The 22249-nt window shown below is 32.9% G+C and overlaps 1 protein-coding gene across 1 annotated transcript; it reads left to right on the plus strand.

Annotated features, from left to right (window-relative positions):
* Positions 1–1003: 1003 nt before the first annotated feature.
* Positions 1004–14312, plus strand: LOC130902773 (spermine oxidase-like). Its single transcript, XM_057815058.1, has 4 exons — positions 1004–1498; positions 4001–4592; positions 7458–7657; positions 14051–14312. Exons 1-4 carry the CDS (start codon positions 1041–1043, stop codon positions 14280–14282), a joined length of 1482 nt encoding a protein of 493 aa, XP_057671041.1. The 5' UTR covers positions 1004–1040; the 3' UTR covers positions 14283–14312.
* The last annotated feature ends 7937 nt before the right edge of the window (positions 14313–22249 follow it).

Below are 22249 nucleotides of genomic sequence, written 5' to 3' on the forward strand. Positions count from 1 at the left end.
AGAGATTTTGCTCGTATAGCGTGATTACCTAATAATTTGTTACCTAAAATTGCTGCCCAAACATTAACTTTAAATGAGTATTTATAATTTGATACTCTTTTGACATGTGGATTCTTATCACACCTGTAGTGTGCAATATGGTAGTTAAACACATCTTCCGGTAGATCGTCAGACAAGAGCTCTTGGTCTTATCAGTAATGATAAGGATGTAGCTGTTGCTCTTTCAGTATCCTCCAAGTACTTGAACAAGACGTATTTGTTTGTCATACCACGCTAACTGTTGGATTCTTATCAACTAAATTAAAAATCATCTTTGTTTCATTAATGGTTCCTGTTGTTTTTGGCCTACCATAATTCATTTTTTTAGGTTTCACATTCCCAGTTTTTTGACAACGTCGCTCAATTACTCGATGGAATCTCATTTCCGTGATAAAAAAATCTCAATTCACATAATGCTTCCTAATCAATAATAATAATATTAATTAATAACTAATATCACTACTTTATACCAGCAGCAGGTTATTACTTCATAATTTTCAAATCAAAATATTCCGATAAAGGTACAGTATCAAGTTTTATCAATTGTACCTTTTTGATGTGAAATTAAATGATTTTCAAGTTCACCTGAAATTTTGTTCCAATAAATCTAATACTGTAAAAGTTATGTTCAATAGTACTTGATAAGAACAGTGTGACTAGCGCCCTCTATAAGAGTTACGCATAAAAACAAAATGGACTGAAGTATCTGCTTCCAAACCATATTCGTATAAAATTTTCATACAATATTACCAGTAGTCCCGGCAAAATCGTGAAAAATATGTGAAACTCTTTCACTGAACAAACACCAAATATATTTTAGTTCTCCATCTATCCTAGAGACGGGATCAACTTTTTTTGAAACACCCTGTATACCTCTTCAAATAAAGACTCTGTATATGAAAATATTTGACATCAAAGGTTATCTTGTATCGTTAGCAATGCATCTAAACAATTTTGTAGGGAATTATTCGAGTTAGTTATCGACAGTTAAGCACTGTATTATGAAGCCATCACAGCTATTGTTAGTAATCTTAAGTATATTAGTGGCGTCTGGCGTCTGTAGGGAACAATACAAAATAGTTATAGTCGGTGCGGGAGCAGCTGGTATAGCTACAGCAACGAAGCTTTTAGAAAATGGTATTGACGACATATTAGTATTAGAAGCTGAATCGCGAATCGGTGGAAGAATAAATACTGTTAATTTTCATGGATGCAATGTAGATTTAGGTGCTGAATGGGTTGGAGGTGAAGTGAATAATGTTGTTTATGAAACTTTGAAAGACAGAAATTTGCTTTATTTATTAACACGTGATGTATTTCCGGAAAAATTTTATTTGTCATCGAGACAAATGATTAGTGAAAAGTTATCAAAAGAACTGTTTGATGCAGTGTTCGCTGCATTTGATATTAATACAGGTACCGGTCCGCATAACAGCACTGGATCCGTTATACAACAAAGGTAAGTTATAATGACTATTATACGAGGCTTGTCTGAAAAGATATCAACCTCAATCTAAAGGTGTCATCAATTATCACTATGAATTAGTTATTATAGTCATTAAATTATCACTAATTATGGTGATCCAATATTTATTTTTCAATGACACTTCAACTCCACATATGAAATTGTTGAACACTGTATAACGAGATTCCACATTATCATTTACGACCGTAAAATTGTGGGTACCTATTTAGCTGTGGCCGTGGCAGCTTGATTGACAACGAGCATTCGGGACGGCCACAAACTGCGACAACCAGCCATGTTAAATGAAATGTTCACTACATGGTACTAGCACCTCAAATTGAGGAACTATCGATATATTAAAAAAACCTATTAGTGCTTGATAATGTTAGTGAGAAAATTAGAAAAAGTGATGGCATTTAAAGAAATATAAAGAGTATTGGGACAAAACACTCTCTTATTCTTTGGTTATACCATTGGCTAGAATTCAAATATTCATCAGATCTAGCCCCTAGCGGCTTAAAAGGAGAGGAGAGACTGAAAATTATTTTTTCGTTACATCGGAACAACTCTCGTTTTTTCACACGCTTCATGAGTTTTAATTGTATGTATATAAAAAAAAAATTGAATACGTCTCAAGAGCAATTGGAAACGTCGGATTAATTTGACTAATGCATTGTTAGGTCAGGTTAGATAAGATTGGATTAGGTTAAAACTGATGACAATCTAATAAATTCATAAATTCATTCCCATCATTTAAGCCGTGGTCATTAAGTTAGTATGTAATGAAATCTAAACTTGATTCTAATGGTGTTGTATATTATAAGGGATGTTGATAGAAGATTCAATTTCGCACATTTCTTTCAGTCTGGGTAAAAGAGTCCCGAGATCTTGGAATAACCCCGAGACTATGAACATGGAGTAAACATCATTATTTTAGACAAAAATCCCTCTTAACTTTGGCTAAATAATTAAGTAAATGTTTGTAGAATAAAAGGAAGACATCGTACGATTACCAAATGTTGAACTTCAAATCCTTCAGCTTCAACCTCAATTCTAACTGCTTTGATCTCTCAATGAGAAAAACTTTTCTAATAGACAATATAATGAAATTAGAATATTCTTCCTTCTCTCTACAATTCAGATTAACATCTGTCTTGACGTGAATTTGAGTAGTTGAAATAAGCTTGCATCACTTCTTCCAATTACAAAAACATAATTCATTTAAGGTTTCATCTCCAAGTTTCCTCCTCAGTTTATTGTACAAATATGAAACGCTGAAAAAGTGGGCTCTAGCTGAATGGAAGTATAGTTTTGAAATATAAGTTTGCTCCAAATTATATCCCCTTGTGTTGCTCAAACAGATTGTTTAGTGATAATTTTTGTGAATTTCGCAGTTGTTCCCCAATCTTTCAGTTAACATAATAATCAACTTTTTTATGAGCCTCTCATTCGGACTTGAAAATAATTGTTCGAGCCTGTCATTCCAATTATTACTCTTAATAGTCTCAATATGAGAATTTTGTCGACAGCCCCTACTTCATTTTGGCGACGATCTTTAATGCAGTCTTACAAGTGTGTCATTGATCTGGAAGCCAAATGTACCAGGACCAACTCATCTATGGAGTTCAAAATCAGATATATAAAAAATGTACGTACAATAAACTTAAAACTTGCCATTTAAGAATATATATGGATATAAAGGGTTACCTGAAAATATCTGGATAAAATAACGAAAACTGTAGCACTGCTCAAAAACTTTTTCCACTATCAAAACATGTAATGGTGAATTGATGGTGGACATGTGAAGTGGGCAATGTGTAAGCCCAACTACATAATGGTGGATGCCTAAACTACTTTTTAAAATTGAATAGGACAAAGTTCAGGAGAATGCAGTACCAGAAGACTAGGGGTCCACTTTAGGGGGAGGGCTCCGGTTTAGGATACTTTCCTCTACCACTTTCGTTAAGAACAATCTTTTTTTTTTTTCGTACTTGTTACTAACGACGCTCAAAACAGTGTCGAAATGCATTTGAAGGATGAGATACATTTTCTCATTGAACAAAATAAATTTTTCCAATGTTAGGAACCATTCCATATAATATTTCTTTATTCAATCGTCAATAATATTCATTAGCAGAATTTTTCTTTCAAAGAATTTCATGAAGCAAGAAAAAAAATTCCTGTCGAATCGATACTACTCATGTGACGACATCTACAGTCCTCTTATATTCTTATTTGCCTTTATTAAAACTAGCTCGAACTCAATTTTTAAGTCGTTATTCTGGAAAATAGCATTTCAATGAAAAAATCAATTTTTTCAACATCTTGTATCTCACTATTGACCACAACCGTTTTTCTTAGTGCCAGATATTTTCTCATGAATTACAACTTTGTCTATTATTCACGAATCACCCTGTAGACATTCTAGTTGAACGCAACCCAAAAACTTCACTTTCATTGATAATTTTTTCGTTGAATAATCACAAATTATTTCAGGTATCGTGAAAATATAATCAAGAAGTTTAAAGCTGGAGATGGAGACATGGACATATTCATTTGGGCTGAAGATTTTCTACGCCATTTCTTCTTGTTTGCAAAAGGATCATTCTCTTGGTATGACAACGCCTATACTTCAGATCACGAAACATGTCCAGGATATCAAAATTATGGTTGGAAAAATCACGGATACGGCAAATTTTTGGACGTTCTTATCAGAAAGTATCCAAACCCAAGCAGACAACTTCCTTTTTTTGAGAAATTACTTGTTGATAAAGAAGTGACTAAAATCACTGTTAATGACGATCACATTGTAATCAATTGCTCAGATAACTCTCACTATAAGGCAAATCATGTAGTTTTCACAACTTCAATAGGAGTTTTGAAGGAAAACCATAAGAAACTTTTCTCTCCTAAATTACCAATTTATAAACAGTTAGCGATTGAAAGAATCGGAATTGGAGCTGTGATAAAAGTATTTTTGAAATACGAACATGAATGGTGGGGGAACTCATCTGGGTTCAATTTTATTTGGACTGAGAAGGATAGGATATCATCCAGAACTGAATTTCCCGAAGGTCCTGAAAATAAGGTGAGATCAACTAAATAAGCATGGAACATATACAAATGGAGTTTAACATATGTTGGTAATATGTTAATACGGAAACTCAATTCCAAAATTTCGGGAGCGTGTTCAAGGTATTGGAATGAGATGCAATTATTAGAAATATGCAGTATTTTTGTGCTATTTATATAGAATGTCTTCATTAAACAAGTTTTAGGCTGCAACTGAATGTATTATTCACTAGTAAATCAAGAACCTGAGCCATAAAAAAAGTTTATCAACGATGTCATTATTGATACAATTGTCCTTCCTAGTGTGTAATTGCGAATGGTGTTGCGGGCAGAAAACTGTCTTAGAGTTTTTCAAAATGCCTATATTTAATTTGATATCATATATGGTACCATATATATCATTAACTATGAAATATTCCATTTTACAAGGTAATCACATTATAATTGGAGATGAGAACTATCAGTCATAGACTTGCTGTGAACAAATTTTGCACCGAGTGGCAAAAACAACGCCAGAAAAACTATTTTCAAATTACCAATATAGTAGCAATTTCAAATTCTTGTTATTGTTCAGTGAAATTCAAAAATTACTTGCTTTTCTAAGCTAAACTTTACGTGAACATTTCTATTCGAAACTTTATCACATGGGTGATTCATCGTTTTTAAAATAACTTCTAAGCCATCTAATGATTTTAAGAAACTTGGTCTTATCAGAAAAAGTTAATGAAATTCATCTTTCTCTTAATACGTCTGATTATTTCAGCTATGGAATAATTTTTGGTGGTACTAACAGAATATTTTAATCATATTTCGAACTGTGGTGCACTACGCATGAGTTGACTATAGTGTAGTACGAATTCGTACCCAACAATTGCTGCTCGAACAACACTTTTAACGTCTCGAACTACTACTGAACAAGTTCAATGTGTTGGTGAAACGTGAAACTTTACGTTCTTCACTTGAGCTTGATACTGTATGAATTCAATTTTCAAATCGCTCTTACTGACTATCTAACTATCTGAATGAGACTTTGTACAAAACTATATACAAGAAATTTAGTATTAAATCCATTGTTACGGTGGTTCGTCGATACGAATCGACGCCACGCTCTGGTATCGGGTTGCCTCTTTCTTCATCGTAGTATGCTCCTCTCTCTCCGGGCATTGTTAGTCAAGAAAATAAAATACTCCAGAGGTCATTATGATGATGACCAATACGCTGAAGCCATTTATACAGGTTTTACCTGCCCTCCTGAATAGGTAGCATGAGTATTTGCTGTTGGGGTTTCTTGTGCGTGCGTGCGTGAGTGCGTGTATCAAGCGGAGTTAAGCAGGATGCAAAAAATAAGCTCTGTCAAAGCTCTACGACAAGGACTGTGGTTTTCTTAAACCTTGCGTCAGCAAATTAACCGCATGTGCATGTGCGTTTATCAATTCCGGCAACAACTTTTTGAAATATTTTCTTACTCGGAGGCTGAAGGCCCAAACATGACCAACACTGACATGTATACGAGTATACATAGCTCCTCCAATGGCAGTTTGGCCACTTCTACTTGAGTTAAATACTCAGCTCCTCCAGTGTGAATTTTCTTCCTATCGGTATAATCGGATCGCTGAAGGCACTAACATAACCACTACTGAGATGTAAATACTCAGCTCTATTTATGGCTATTTCTTCAACACCACTAAATCTAAACACCTCGGCGGTTGAGAGCAGCTATCCCATAAATATGATAAAACAAACTTACCTCAGATTCCAACCTGACTGGTCGGTGCGATCTCCATTTTAGGCAGTTGATGCCAGCAGCACTTCTACTCATCTACCTATCACAATTCAGTTAGTTATATCGGCTTACCTGGGTTTCTCCTACTTAAGTTCAGACAGTCTGGTGAAGAAACCCTTTAACGGATTTAGTAAAACTTTAGACACTTATTCTGCTCCGGGTTTTGTCTTCGCTGTAGACTGCGAGGTAGACGTTGGTTCTTCGAGAACTGACGTTCTTCTTTCTACTAATCTAATGGTCCTACGGGGATTCCGGCTGAGATTCAGGAAAATATTTCTATTTGCAAAGGTATTCTTTGGTTGGCTTCTTACTGACTTCCTTTGCAACTGATAAAACAGAGTTAAATTAACTTCTGAAGTATCAAGAAATGTTGAAATAAAATATTGATACGAGGGTTGCTACTTAAGTTTTGAGATATGGTACCCCTGATAAGAATATGTCAAATCTGATATTGCCATAAGGAAGTTTGATATTTTTAATGGTGATCGTACCCAGAATGTGTTATACGAATGCCATTTGAGATTTTTACAAAATTTGAAATATTCATATAGTCTCAAAACGGAATTAGATCGCGAACATTTTTGTGCGATGATTTTCTATAACTTTCGACGTCCGTTAAATCAACAGCAATATGCTGATCAACTCTCTTCGACTTGGGGATGAAGATGAAGCATCACGTTTTAAACAATATGTTTTTTGCGATGAATAATGACTGTAGATCAACCGCTGCATTCCTGAAATGAGAAATGAGACAAGACATTGGATTACAAAAATCAAACCTGCTTTAAAACAGGAAAAGACGGTTTTATTGAAAAAAAGTGCAATTCGAATTCGAAAAAGACGGCAGCTACCAATTCATTGGAAAAACTATGTTGAAAAATTGAAATGTCTCGTTTTTTGTTAGATCGGAAACAGCCCCTGTAGTCACCGCTCTTTGGATATACTTGGTAGTACAATTGTATTTAGTGAACGATACTTATAATGGATATAGGTATAATCCTGTACAACACAATTATTTTAATTTTAATATTTTGATAATAATTTGAACTGATGTTCAATACGTTACATAATTATTTTACAATAATACTTATGTTGCAGTATGGTCAATCTTGGATTACCGAAATTTACAATGTCATAGTTATACCTAACTCAAGGATACTACTAGTGGTATTCACAGGAGAAATGATCCCTGTTATTGAGAAATTGGATGATCAAATTGTAACTAATGGGATAAAGTTTACTTTAAAAAAGTTTTTGGGACATTTGTATAAAATTATGGAACCGCAAACGATGATACGGTATGTATTTAGTGTTCCTAATCTGCAGGGATCTAACATAATATGCCGGAAAAGCATGAAAATAATATAGTATTGTAGCTAGTTTGCTCACTTAATCAATTGTTATGCTATAATAAGAAGTATCAATTTCACAGTATTCTGAAGTAGTTGACTGTGATTTATTGTTGAAACTCCTTTAAAAGTAGATTTAAGGACAGTTTTGTAGTAGAGAAACATGGATAGGTAAGTTGCCCTAGGAGACATGTTAAAAAGTCGTCGTTAACAAAAATCTTAACAAAAGATTCTTCAATAAATTTGAGCTCATCATTTGTTCAATTCTCATAATAATTGCTTAATAGGATTAAACAATATGATTCAGAAATAAAAGTTTTGTTTTGTAAGCACTTAATTTTGCAAAGACTCCATCGATTGTTGTGTTTGCCTTTGTTCTAGCTTCTCTTGAATATACTAAATCGATTTTAGTTGTCGAGACATTTTTATTGAAATCTCCACAAAATATACCATTATCGTGATTTAACAAATTTTTGTTTTGTTCTATAGGAAGTTCAAATGAATTTTAGAATGGAAAAAATCACATTTTGGTTAATTTAATGGATTTTTTCCTAATAATTCCCAAAATTTCTTTTGTTTCGGCACATCTACAGCTATACAGGAATTGAATGCTCACTAAATGCTTCCTGTGAGGGATTTATCTGCTACAAACGGATGGACAGACGGACCAGCGGACGCAACATTAGTGATAGGAGAAATGCATTAAAAACAAATTCTCCGATCAATTGTGTCGGGTTAATTAGAATTAGATGAATAGTATTATGATTTCCTTGCTTTTCTACAAATTTCTTTTTCGCAAAATGAATTTGTCTGTGAAAAGACCATGTGACCAAAAGACATCGACTATTATGGCGGATATCTATCAAAAAATCGAAGTAAAGATACTTTTTATTAAATTCATGAGAGTAGGCGCTCCGAGAATCGAAATAGCTCTCAAGTACTAAATCACTCTGAAGACGACTTTACAGAGATTTTGTTTCATGAGTTGCCTTGTAAAAGTGATCACTTGTCAAAACATGATGATGAAACCTTGAAAAAGTCCAATTCCTTCCTTGGTATTCGAATCAACTATATAAGAGTATATGTATTTCACTAACGTTGATCATTTTCAACACAAATATTCCGTTCTATCCAAGAAATGAAGGGTAGCTATTTCTAAAAGCAGTTGCCTTGAAGGCTTTCTACAACAGTTTCTTTACAGACCTTTTTCATATTAATGACCTTTTAAAGATACTATTGAATTCAAAGACGTTACTTTCTTACATTAGTCAAATAATAATTACATTAGAATTTACTCTAATGATTTCATACAATCGATGTTTTTCAATGAATATGTTCTGATCCAGGACATATAGTGTCTATCAATTTGTAGAAAAATCTATGGTAATATCAAAGGTCCCTCGTTATAAGAGCAAGTTCCAAATACTTACTTAATTTACAAAGGAGTAAAAAAAATAAAATTGAATTTTCCACAGACGTTATAGAAAATTCGATAGAACGTGGACAGGGGATCCAAAAAAAGAAATCAGTGGTCACTCTCAATAGAAACCGAATTTCTTGGAAATAGGAGAAGTAGAAGTTGTTCGGGGCCAGTAGAGAAAAATTGTAAAAAAATAGAAATTGTATATCAAAGTTGCTCGGCATTAGTATTAAGGGTTTCATTCCTTATCATCCAGATAGTCATTTAAATCTCAGGAAATATTTTTTTTATTGAAATATTCATTTTTGATCACAATTACTAACGGGATCTATTTATCAAAGCAACATTGTCACGCTTAAATAATTCTGACTATTTCTTCCAAATGTGCTTTGTAAAAACTCTAGGATTCTTAGTCTGGTAGCAACTATTGCATTTTCTCTTATCTGGGTAATTAACGTTATCTATGTGTTAATACCATATTTATTATTTTTAGTCTATTGGTAATTGTTAACAAGTCAACAGCTAAACTGAACATTATAAATTAATTATTATTGTATTTGAAATTATCATCAGTAGTGAATCATTAACTCTCCAGTGTCGTAGTAACTCACAAAATAACTTTTACTTTCACAATACATAATTAACAGGATTCTTTTAGACTTCTGTTCCTCCCAATATTTTAGACTTCGTAGTTTGGGCACCCCGGACGACTCGAAAATTTACCCTCTTCTGATTATTTTCTAAAAACTGAGCATACAAATGTCTTTCACTCGATCTCAAAGAAGTTAAACTATGTATCGTTCTCTCGAAAACTGGCACATTCATTTTTTTTTCTATGGAAAAGTTTTGGTATTCAAGGATACAGGCCCATTTTCATGAATTAACGTTTTTGGCCACTTGTATCGGTATCGTTAAGAAACTGATAATATAAATATTTCCGGTGCCGCTAACACTGTTCTTGAGTTGTGAGAGAATTTACTTGACATAGGGTGGACTATTTAGACGGATAATTTTTACAGTAGCGTATCCTTTGCTCAAAAACTTAAAAAATTGTTTCTATCCTACGGCAACAATGCAAAAAAGTCAGGCACTAAATTCAGAGAGTTAGTTGTAGCTTTTAGATAAAAGTATGACAAGACTTCCCAATCCTAATCAAATAAGCGTCACTCATGTTTTGAGAAAAGATAAAAAGAAAACGAGATGTTCTGCTTGCTATGAAAGTCTAAAAAATAGTCATGATTAGCCACAATTAGATCTCACTCACTCTCCACTACTTGCGAAAAATTTTATTGTTTGATATGCTTTTTAATTTCCCATAAAACAGAATTAATTCCATAAATATCACTTATAATGAATATCATTTGTAAGAGCACTTAAAAAATATTCTCTTATGTATATCTTGAAACCTTTTCTTCTCACGAGGATATATTGAAAAATTTTTAGTCCACAATAGAACCAAATAAAATTTCAATGTCAAAATATTTTATTACAGCGAACCTGCAACGTCTCTAGACCTTTCAGAAAAAATGTTTCTTCTTGTTCTGGAAACCAGACCTCCACAGCTGTTATTACCTCCTCGTTGGAAGAAAATTTACGACCTTTTAAGCTTTTTTTAGTTGAGATGATAGTTGTCCCGCAAAAACAAAAAACTGAAGCAAGAACTTTTCCAGCAGATTTTTGAACACGAAAATTCTTAGGTTTTGAGACCAGAGTATCGCCATTCCATCGATTGTTGCTTTGTTACTGGATCGTAGAAATGTACCCAAGTCTCATCCATAGTAACAACTCGGTTTAAGAAGTCTACATCGTTTTCAAATCGAGCACAGATCGAAAGCGATGCTTCTACCCTTGAACGCTTTTGGTTAACATTCAAACATTTGGGAATCCATTTTGCAGAAATTTTTCTCATGTTCAAATTGACGTGAACTATAAAACGAACGCGTTCGTATAAAATATTCAGTGCTTCAGATATTCGTTTTAGACCAACTCGACGGTCTGATAAAATCATGTCATGAACTGCATCTTAACCCTTTGAAATATACCTACTTGATGATGGCTCGATACTCCAATATTTCGATTTTCACAATTTCGGTGGACATCTTTTATCGTTCAATTTATTGCGGCTCACTTTTTTGACGTCAAACCTTACACTGACACTTCTAATAATTTATTGTCCGTTGCTAGGGTAACGCAATATTTTGTTTATGTATGGAACTGATCTAGGCTAACTAGATATCAATACATCCTCGTAAGCTCCTTTGATAAATTACAATCAATAACGAACGCGTAATGATTGAATTGAACGTTAAACTAACCACTATGAATATTTAATAGGCAATTGCTGGATTAATTTTTGTAAATTTTCGATCCAGTCATGCCTGTGTCTGTTTTATTACCTGCTAAAGCTTCTTTAAAAGATGAATATTTGTAACAATCACATTGGTCCTTTGATTTTCATATAATGTAGTAGGTTGGTTTAAGGAACTGCTGTAAAACATAATTTATTTTTGTGTTGAGTGAATTGCTTATATATCCTTTGGCAACAGCAGTGGATTTCTATCCTCCATGTTGTTTTTATTAAAAAATATTTCCACCTGAATCTAATAGAAGTACGTCGAAATGTATGACTTATATATTCTTCTGAATGCGGTAAACTTGTGTTGAACATTTTCCATTTCTATATGATAGGAATGAGTGGTTGCTGATTGCGTTTTTCTATCAAAGATAAGTATATTTTCCATATAAACGCCGACTTGTATGTGCCCTTGAATATGGAATCGTGATGAATAGAAACTCCCCCTAATTTTTGTGTCATCGAATTTAATTCTATATAACTCTTTTTCTCGACAATCGCCAGCTCACAAAAAACTAATTGAATATGTTACCTTGAACCTTGAATATTCACCATCTCGATTATGCAATAAAAACGTTTACGTTTATTTGCTCTCTTAAGAATATGTTAGATTCTTTAAGTTTCTACCCAACCAATTTTCGTTTCAGAAATGGTATTCATTTGAAACATTTACTTAAATGTATATCATCATTAATAACCAAGGTTGTTCCATGAACGTGATGGAAAGAGTTTGTATCATGTTCCACTAGTTAATTTCATAAAAAGTTTGGAGTTCAATCGGTTCGTAGGCCGGAAAATTCTGTTCTTGTGGATTTTGAATAAGTCTAGAAATGACTGAATTTTAGAGTTATAAATTGTGCCTAACAAATTATAAGTAACTAATAATCGCACTTCTTTAAACCAACCTTCCACATCATATGCGAATCAAGGAACCAATTTGACTGTTAGAAGCTTTATCTGGTGATAAAACGACACAGCGTGACTGGATCCAAAATTGTCGTAATCAACCCAATAATAGCGTTTTCGCATTGCGAAGTGAAACAGAAATATATAATTTAGTAGTTAGTGTTTCTCATTATCGTTGTTAACAATTAACTTTTAATTCAATCATTACGCGTTGGTTATTAATTATAATTCACCAAAGAGCTTAATTAAGAATTTCTTTTGGAATTCAAATAGAAATTTTTGGGATAGGGCTGTAGAAGAAATAATGTATGAAATATGTCCATGAAGTGTTTTTTTTCTCAAGGAACTTCCATTCGTGATAAAAAGTGCCACTATTAAGATGCTATTAATTTGAAATATTCACTTAAATCTACCTGATAATTCATAATTAGGGTTGTTTTTAGTTCAGAATTATAGAAACATAGTGTAGAGGACTTCTTTAGATTTTTTTCCGAAATAAGCTAATAGCACGCGTTCTGTTAAGCTGTCAATAATATTCTGGTTCCCGCATTTCATAAATTTCTATTTGAAATTGATTTTTTGTATAGGGTTGTAGAAAAAATGATATATGCAACTGCCCATAAAGTTTCTCTCTCCACTCACGGGCAACTTTCCCATTCGTGGAAAAAGTACCATTTCACGCATTTTTTGCATAAATCACAATTTGTCAGAAAATTACAAAATTTCAAGCTGTTATTAGTTTTATAAATTTTTCCCGTTGGCTGTATATGAATCATATAGGAAGTATCTACAGATAGATTTAACAAAAAATTGGATTCCTAATAGATAATTGTTGAATAAACTCCAAAATATATGGAATTACACAGTTTATATCCACATCACTGAACTATAATCGTTCAGGAAAATTTTGTCGTCAATTTCTCTAGCTTTAGATTATTCTCATTATCCAAACATTACGAATCGAATCTATTCTTAGTCGGACTGAAATATAAATCGCAATGAACTTTACAATTCACAGTCATTTCCAAGAAATGGAAGTAACGAACCATTTGAACACCGAACTTTATATGAAATGAACATGTTTCAAACTCTTTGCATCACTTTCCCAAAGTCTGGCCTCTACGTTGTTATTCTGGTACATTCTATTGACAAGTGTTTCAGTTTCACTTTCATTTCATAAACGGTTTAAAAATAAATGAATTTTTAGATCCGAATAACTTTAGGTTGCTAAAACTAGGTATAGTATAAAAAGCCCTTTTTATCTCCATAGGCACCAAAGTGGAGTGGAGTGGAGATTCCTCGTCGTTTTGTATTCCAAACAAAACAGCTTTCATAGGGATAGGTGGAAATTGAAAAATATGTGTGGGGGATTGAGAATTACATGATAGTGGATTACAGGCCAAAAAAAATCATGGTATGGAAAATAATAATTCAAGAGCGTAAACCATTAGCCAGAGACAGGGTTCAGGATAAACATATTGATAATAAAAGAGGAAGAATAGAAATTTTGAAACAATAACGATAAACTTATATTCATAGCATTATAAATAAGAAATCTATGCATGGAGTGGTATGTGCATTGTGCCATTTATACCATATTAATTCTCATAAAACTGTCCGTACAAATAATTTTCAAAACGACTATCTGTCTTCTATGTTTAAGGTCAAACTGGTATCATAATCCACATTTCAGAGGCACATATTCATTTAGTTCTATAAATTCAACCGGTGAAGATGTGAAAAATTTGATGGCTCCCATCAAAAACGCAGAAGGTTGTCCGATTATATTATTTGCTGGAGAAGCAACGAGTCCTCTACACCACTCTAGTGCTCACGGTGCAGTTGAATCTGGATTTAGAGAAGCAGAGAGACTAATCAACATATACAAAAATTAGTATCATAACAATAAATGAAATTCAAAAGAATTTTTCGTTTTTTATTTCGACTTTATAGTTATATTGATACAATAGTTATATCAATGAAAACCGATGGTTACTACTCAAGTCTTGAGATATGGCAATGCTGATGTAAATATGTCAAATCTGACACTTTCATCATAAAGTTTGACATTCCAAATAGTCAACGTACTTCCAACTTGTTGTCATACGAGTTGTATTTGAGATGCTTACAAATACTGAAACATTCATTTTGGTCAAAAAATTTAATTGCGAACATTTTCGTTTATATATTTTCTATGACTTGAAAAAGCGTCAACAACATGCTCTTGATAAACATGAAGGATATAGTATAGTAAGAATATATTGGATCAGTTAAAAAAACTAAGTTCTACTGTAGAAATTGTTATAAATATCTAGTTTGAATCACACTTGTATTTTATGTGAAAACTCTAGTGAAAAGGCGGATGCAAATGAATCTGATTATGAAAACAGCTGATTTTTGATACACTTTGGTTTTTAATTTTTCTTTTCCTGTCTTCTGTGTTAAATTTGTTTTATTGTATTTTTTTTGTTTGTACGTATTTCATATTAAATATGTCTACCAGAAATATGTTTATTTATCACTCAATACACTTGGAAATTGATTATTACGCATAATTGGTAAAAAACAGAGCACAACTACTTCAAGGTTGGAATAATACTCTGAGTGATAAGGCTACAAATTTTGAGAATCGCGTCTTTCATTGTTACAACCTTCAGATGTTACGGTGAAATCAATATTCCTCTCAATTCTTAGAAAGTTACATCTCATCGCCAATAGAAAAGGATTTTTTCTCAATTTCCTTATTCATTCAGCAACAATAATGACAATGATATACATAAACAATCACTGAGCAAATATCTAATTTATTGCAATGGTGGATTCCGCTGTAATGTAAACAGATATGATAACACCAAACCTGTGTCAGTAAATGGATCATCGATAAGTCAGTAAGTACCAAGTGAGGGTATTTCACCAGGCTATTGGTGATGAAAACGCAGTTTTTCATTGAGGAGTTTGCAGCAGAGATCTCATTGGCTGAATTTTTGCAGTTACTTTGATAATTATATCCCTTAAATACTCTTCTCAATCTTTATACACAATCTTTTGTCACTATAACGATAACTGGGGATTTTTCAATTAGAATATTCCATTATTGAAGCAGAGGGAAAGTACTGTCTTGGCTCCATTTAATGACAATGATCTTCATAAAAAAACGAAACACAAAAATAAAATAATTCCTTCTTATTCAATTTTTGTTCTTCTCTTTTATATCTATGGTTAAAAATCATCTTATCACGCGCCCTTGCCATGTTAACATAAAATTCCACTAACAAATAAGTTCCTTTGAATTTCATAAATTTTCTTCTCACTCTACGTAATAATCTATACCACGTTCAAGGTTTCAAATTGTTAATATAAATAATATTCTTATTTTTAAGAAGGCAACATTGTATGCTCAGAAAAATCGAAGTTTCATTACAATATAGAAATAATGTTGTCAAGCAGAAACAGTTTCCATTCACCTTAATACTAACCATCTTGAGACGAAACCAAGTTTCTCTATCTTATTGTATTTCAACTTATCTTTATTTGTCTGTGGATTATGTCTGGAAAAGCTCCGTATCAAGAAATTGTATTACGGAAATAGTATGAACCGACATCTGAAGGGCGTATTGTGCCAACTTGATACGGGAAAAATCGGAGGCAAGTGTGATTCTTTACAGAGATTCTGATCCGAATACTAAAATGTTGAGTTAAATGTGAAGAAAAATCTTGCACCCATGTAAGTTATTGACGTTGACTGATTATGAAGGTGGTAGAAACCTCACTCTTCTAAGTTTATATATCTCGTAAACTGGTATTCTCGATTTTACTCGAAAAATAATATAAATAATTGGATGGATTTATATAAATGAAAGTTTGCTACGAAACAATTTACTACATGAAAATGATTTCTCATATAAAAAAACTACAGATTTACACAAATATCATAATAGATCCACTAAAGGTATCAGCAGAACACAAAATTCAGTACTGCAAGAGCACAGTAACAAGGATGACAAGTCACTTTCTAATAATATGTATAGCGGTGAGATCTGCTAGAAAATATATAAGAAGTTAAAAAAAAATAATTTCTATTGAATGTTTGGAATAAAATAAAAAACTCTGGAGCAATAGAATCTGGCAAATATTATGCACTATCCCATTATTTCGATAAAAACAACATCATGTGTGTGCGAGGACGAGAATTGTCGTTAAGAAAAATCATAAACTTTGTTATTTCTATCAGTGTCGGATTCTTTGTATGTTGCTTAGACGTTGGTTAATTTCAATATACATTATAGCGTTTATTTTCGTCGTTTTCGAAAGTGGAAGTTCCTTGAGTCAACTTGAATATCGAATAAGTGGATTGGTATTGTTAATAAACTTGATTTTTCTGAGAACATCTGATTTGCTCTTTTAGAGTCGTACCTAAGAAATCAGGAACTGTTTTTTATACATATTAGATCTAGAAAATGCATTGCCTGAAATGCCTAAAATTAACATTATAAGTGCAAGTCATAGATTGTGTTGTCATCGGTTTCATATTGAAACAATCGATGTCTTCGCTGGTCAAGTACAATTGCCAGAAGATTCTATTTCTTTGAAAAAAATTGAAGATATAGTCCTCCTCCAATGAGCCTCTACACTAACTTTTTTGGTTTGATTCTAGTATCATAAGCAGGTTTATAAGCCAATTAGGTATCTGAATCGCGACTTAGATTAGCTACTAATAAGCTCTTGGGATTCTCACTCGTTTAAAAAAAGCAAATAGTGGAGACAATTTCTACGTACTATTGATAAAAAGTACATTTCTGGTTAGCATTTTGAAAGGTGATTTCTGCGAACAAGACGAATTTATCTTTCCCGTATCTTCACAGTAGACATGCGGTTGTGAAATTAAATAAAATGCTAGTCTTCTTACCTACTATCGAAACAGTGGAAAATTCATATTCTACGTTACCAGTTCTCAAATTTATCAATTCACAGCCTCCACAAGTACAAGAAGCCCTCATTAACAATGCAACCTGAATATTTCCGGAATTTAAACCATAAACTGTTTAAAAGGTTATGAAATATTATTTCAGCTTTTTTGATCAAATAGTCTTCATCATAGAATTCTTTCATGTATATTTTTTCAAATACTTCATCGACTACATATTTTTTTCACTTACTCTTCAGGCAAAAATTGAGCTCACTATATTTTCCAATATATATTTATTGGCTGGACCATTGGATTGTTACACTACTCGTAAGTAAAGATTTGAATGAATTCTTCAATAAACTAAATCGACTATTCACAAGATACACTTTCATGCCCAATTGACACTTGTTAGTTTTTCAATTTACTGTTGTTCTGATTGCATTACATTATATTTGACTGGCTATTTCTCTCACTCTTTCTGCAGACTTCTGAAATACCGACTCTATTTTTGCTTGTAGTTAGCTACGCGAATATTCGCTACATTGACCTCCCCTTACATCTGTTATTCCCGTAAACAGGTTCAGTATTCTTGTCACCATAATAAGCTAGTCGCTCCAAATAGACAACTTCAAATCTTTTTTTTTTCTCAGGATATTTCTGTATTCTATACACCACATCATTTATACTAGTTATCACCTGGCTTGGTCCTTAACACTTTGATTGCAGTTCTTGGGATGTGGATTAAAAAATAACACTATAGTACTCTCATGAAAACATTGACCTCTTCCTTTTCGCGTGAACCTAGGCTAAGTGAAAGTTCGACATTTGTATACCTTATTATGCCTTTGTCTCGGTCAAATGTGAACCCGTGTTTTACCATGAAGTTACCCAATTCCCAGGATTACTTCGTCTATAAGATCAGCAAAAATGAACGATGTGAAACTCAAGGTTTTTTCAACATTAGTTTTCCCTTTCACCTTTGCGTTAATGTCTATTGCTATACGAAATCTCACACTCTCTTTCTCAATAGATCACTTCTGTCACACTGTAACAATTACCATCTATTATTCCATCTATAGTCAGACCATTGTTTTGCTGCTCACTTCGATAAATGGAGATTTTGGAGCTACTGGATACATGCGTCTGTTCACTTTCCGCTTACCTGACTTTTTATAGTTTAGCGACGAGTGATTTCCAGTCGTACTTTGCTCTACGGGTAATTTCCCTTCTCTTTTTTGTGTTAGTGAAAAAATCATTTTCTGCACAAACTCGTTGCACTCTCGGATTAGGCCTACACAGGGCTCTTGCTCTTCATTTGTCAGAGCAAAACGGCCATATTAGTTTTCGAATCGCGAATTCGTTAGACGCTCGTATTTTGGATCGTTCTACTGCTTCCATTTTTGAGATTGTGGCTAAATCTCAACTCCAACGCATTTACCAAGCAGTCATAATTTTGTCGATTAGCTTCCAGAACTATTTGTAGGATATTTGATGCCACAACTAGCGCTGCTGATTTGTCGGTTTCAATCCAATTATTCATTATTTTTGTTGCTGTGGTTTTAAAGGTTGGTAGCTTTAATTTAATGCTAATTGGTACCGTAGTAACTGGATCTCTTTGTAGATTTTCGAGATGGTCCTTCAAGCTATCAACTTCTTTTCAGATGTTTGTCAAGCTATCGACTACTTTCAAGATGAGTTTTACTTGTGTTCCAGCATAGTTCGTTTGATTCTTGAACTTACTGTAAACTTACCCAAAAGCTTTTCTTTCCACTGCGCTGTTCAACTTAACTACTATTTTCAATTTTCCAGAACATTTCCTTCATTAAACTTGTTTGGTTTGTAACGCTTGTAACGCTGGTAGCTGAATCTAGAACTATTTAAGAGTATTAAAATTTGTACTGTAGCAATCCAGTCGAACTATGAATCTAAAATTACTCCTTTGAGATCACAGTAAGACCGGTGGAAGTCTTGTGACTCAATGTATAATTTATGAAAGACAAAGTTTTCACACACTATCTTCTACTATGAATATAAATCAAACATAATAAACAAGATCGATTATCTTCTTCACAAGACCAAAAAGTAATAGTTTGAAATGAGAGTTGTAATGTGATTGAATTTATTTTCTCTGATGACTTCATGACTAGCCCTCAAAGAGAGTATTCCATTTGGATTATTATGAGAAGAATCTTATGGAATAAAATTTATCGGTGTTTATAACAGAAAATTATCATACACTTTTTTACATTTATTGCACCTACGAAAAAGACATCTATTCAATTTATAATAATTTGTATTGATATAATATTGAATCCAGCACTGTACAATTACAGTCGAGTATTAGTTGAGCCTAGGTTTTACTTTCCAGTGAATTTTGGTTTCAACAGCGCACATTTAATACCCAACCAATATTTTCTGTCGACTTAAAATATCTCAAATGGTTACATAAATGGAGCGTATACAAATATTTGATCCTATTTTTCTAGATTTTTAAAACTGGAACGAAAAGCTATCGACAAGTAACTGACGTTTCTAGTGAATGCCCGAGATGCCCGAGATACCCTATTGATTGATCGATGGTTGCTGCCGACTGTTTATTGCAATACTCGAATATAGAACTAATCCCATCTCCACCAGTTTCGGAACTTCGGAGTTATTTACAGTAGAATGATTGACAATCTTCTGGTTTACAAACCACATGATTGTTTTCCAGAGAGGCTATTAAATCCTGATGAAGCCAAACTACGAAGATATTGCAATATTGACTGGGTTACTGAATAACTATTATCAAAATGTCCGATCCAGAGGCGATTAGCATAGAATAAATTTTTATTGCAAAGTTACAGTACTAAATTGAAAAACTATTTCATCATATTAATATTTCTCGTGTGGTTAGAGAAGTAAAAGTACTGTATTATCACAAAACTGACACAAAAAAATTCTATGTATAACAACAAATATTGATTTTCACGTGCAAAAACAAGTGAACAAGTAGTAACCCTCAAACTATGTTGCCAACTTGATTGTGCTACAAAATGTATCAAGTCTGTATCTTTTAACCCGTTGTAAATGGTTTTGAAAGAATTTATCTGCTTTGTAACAATTGGGTAGCGCTGATTTCAATTCCTCTTCTAAATTTAGGCGTCTGTCCGTCTGTCCGTCTGTCCGTCTGTCCGTCTGTCCGTCTGTCCGTCTGTCCGTCTGTCCGTCTGTCCGTCTGTCCGTCTGTCCGTCTGTCCGTCTGTCCGTCTGTCCGTCTGTCCGTCTGTCCGTCTGTCCGTCTGTCGGTCTGTCCGTCTGTCCGTCTGTCCGTCTGTCCGTCTGTCCGTCTGTCCGTCTGTCCGTCTGTCCGTCTGTCCGTCTGTCCGTCTGTCCGTCTGTCCGTCTGTCCGTCTGTCCGTCTGTCCCGGAAACAACTTTATGAAATATGAATAATAATCGCAACTGTCTACATATGAACATTTTCAAAATCTTTGTTTTATTTAAACTTCATTTTAAGCAGTTGTATCATACATTGTCCGCTAGAAAGTGAGTTTCTATAGTTGGTTGTTAATTATGTTATATATTGTAGTACCCAACCATTAAACATACCCAAATTAAACTATAGCATAAAGTCACTGTCTACTTAATTATATAATTCTAATTGGCTCATAGAACTTAATTATATGGGATATAACTTTCTGGTTCTCATTCTCTGGAGATTAAGTTTTTATCTATAATGATAATTGAGTACAAAGATGAATGAAATGGTTCTGTTAAATTCTGAATAAAGTTTGATAACGACAAAGTTTCATAAAATGGGAATTCTGTGTTTAAAAGAACATAGAAATTACTTTAACTAATTTTTTAATAGAAACTATAACTTTAAATTTACCAAAAATAATTTTGGTATGTTTTTATATGATTTGAGAACATTCGATTGTGATTGTGTAGTATATAACGAAGATAATAGAAGTATAAGTGAAGATGTAAAAATTTCCAATATTTTTTCATTTTTATGAATCAATCATACGATTGTAAATTTCAAACTATGAAGATTGGTCGCAGCTTGCTCTAATTAAATATTAATAAATAGAAACTGGATGTCGTAGTTAGGAAATGGAAAAACCATGAAAGTGAACTGAAATGATTCGAATAATATAACCTGAAAAATTTCGGAATCGGAGTAATGAAGAGTAATGAAGAAATGAAGGAATTATTATTTACATTAAAAAAAACATCAGAAAACTAGCTGTAGCCTTCAACATCAGAACCTCTAAGCAATTAGTAACAATTGAGTAACAGTTATGATTCATTTGAGATATTTTTAAGATAAGACGATTGAGACAAAATAGAGATTATTTGATATTGCTGAAAATAAATTTTGTAATCAGCAATCTGGTGAACAGTGACTGAAAATAAGGTACCTATTTAAATGAAACAGTCAAAAAAATAAGTGAAAAGTATTTATTATCGTAATTACAAGTAAATAATAGATATCATGACGGTTTTAAGTGATTAACAAATAACATTTGATGGAATAACGACAAAATAAATTAAGTTGTTGCCGGCTTGTATCCAAATCCTAGAAACTGTTGACACCCTCATAGTTTTTTATAACTGAAATGGAGAAAATAGAAATCAAATTGAAAGATATGCATAATAAATTATGGAATTTGCTATAAAAATAAGAGGAGTATTAAAAAGAAGCAAGATTTCACAGATACAAGTTATGAAACAAGAGAAAATAATTGAACTAGAGAAATATAATATAAAATTTCCAAAAAAAAGGGAATTTTGTGAAGTACTGAGATTTCAAAGGGAATAAATAATTAGGTTGAAGAGAATTATCATAAAAAAATTTTAGAAGAAGAGAAATAGATGCTAACTCACGAAATGCAATTATAAACCTATGAAAGCTTACGTTAACTTAGTGGTTTGAGTCCTTGCCTTCCGAATACATTTTTGGATTATACA

Source organism: Diorhabda carinulata, chromosome X (assembly GCF_026250575.1).
Source record: "Diorhabda carinulata isolate Delta chromosome X, icDioCari1.1, whole genome shotgun sequence".
NCBI classification, from domain to species: Eukaryota; Metazoa; Arthropoda; class Insecta; order Coleoptera; family Chrysomelidae; genus Diorhabda; species Diorhabda carinulata.

Bases quoted from the DNA above. Each gene is read 5' to 3' on its own strand.
- LOC130902773 (XM_057815058.1), top strand. From the start codon at position 1,041: ATGAAGCCATCACAGCTATTGTTAGTAATCTTAAGTATATTAGTGGCG. The intron at 4,593-7,457 runs GTGAGATCAACT...CTTATGTTGCAG, and splicing joins CCGAAGGTCCTGAAAATAAG to TATGGTCAATCTTGGATTAC. The intron at 7,658-14,050 runs GTATGTATTTAG...TCTATGTTTAAG, and splicing joins GAACCGCAAACGATGATACG to GTCAAACTGGTATCATAATC.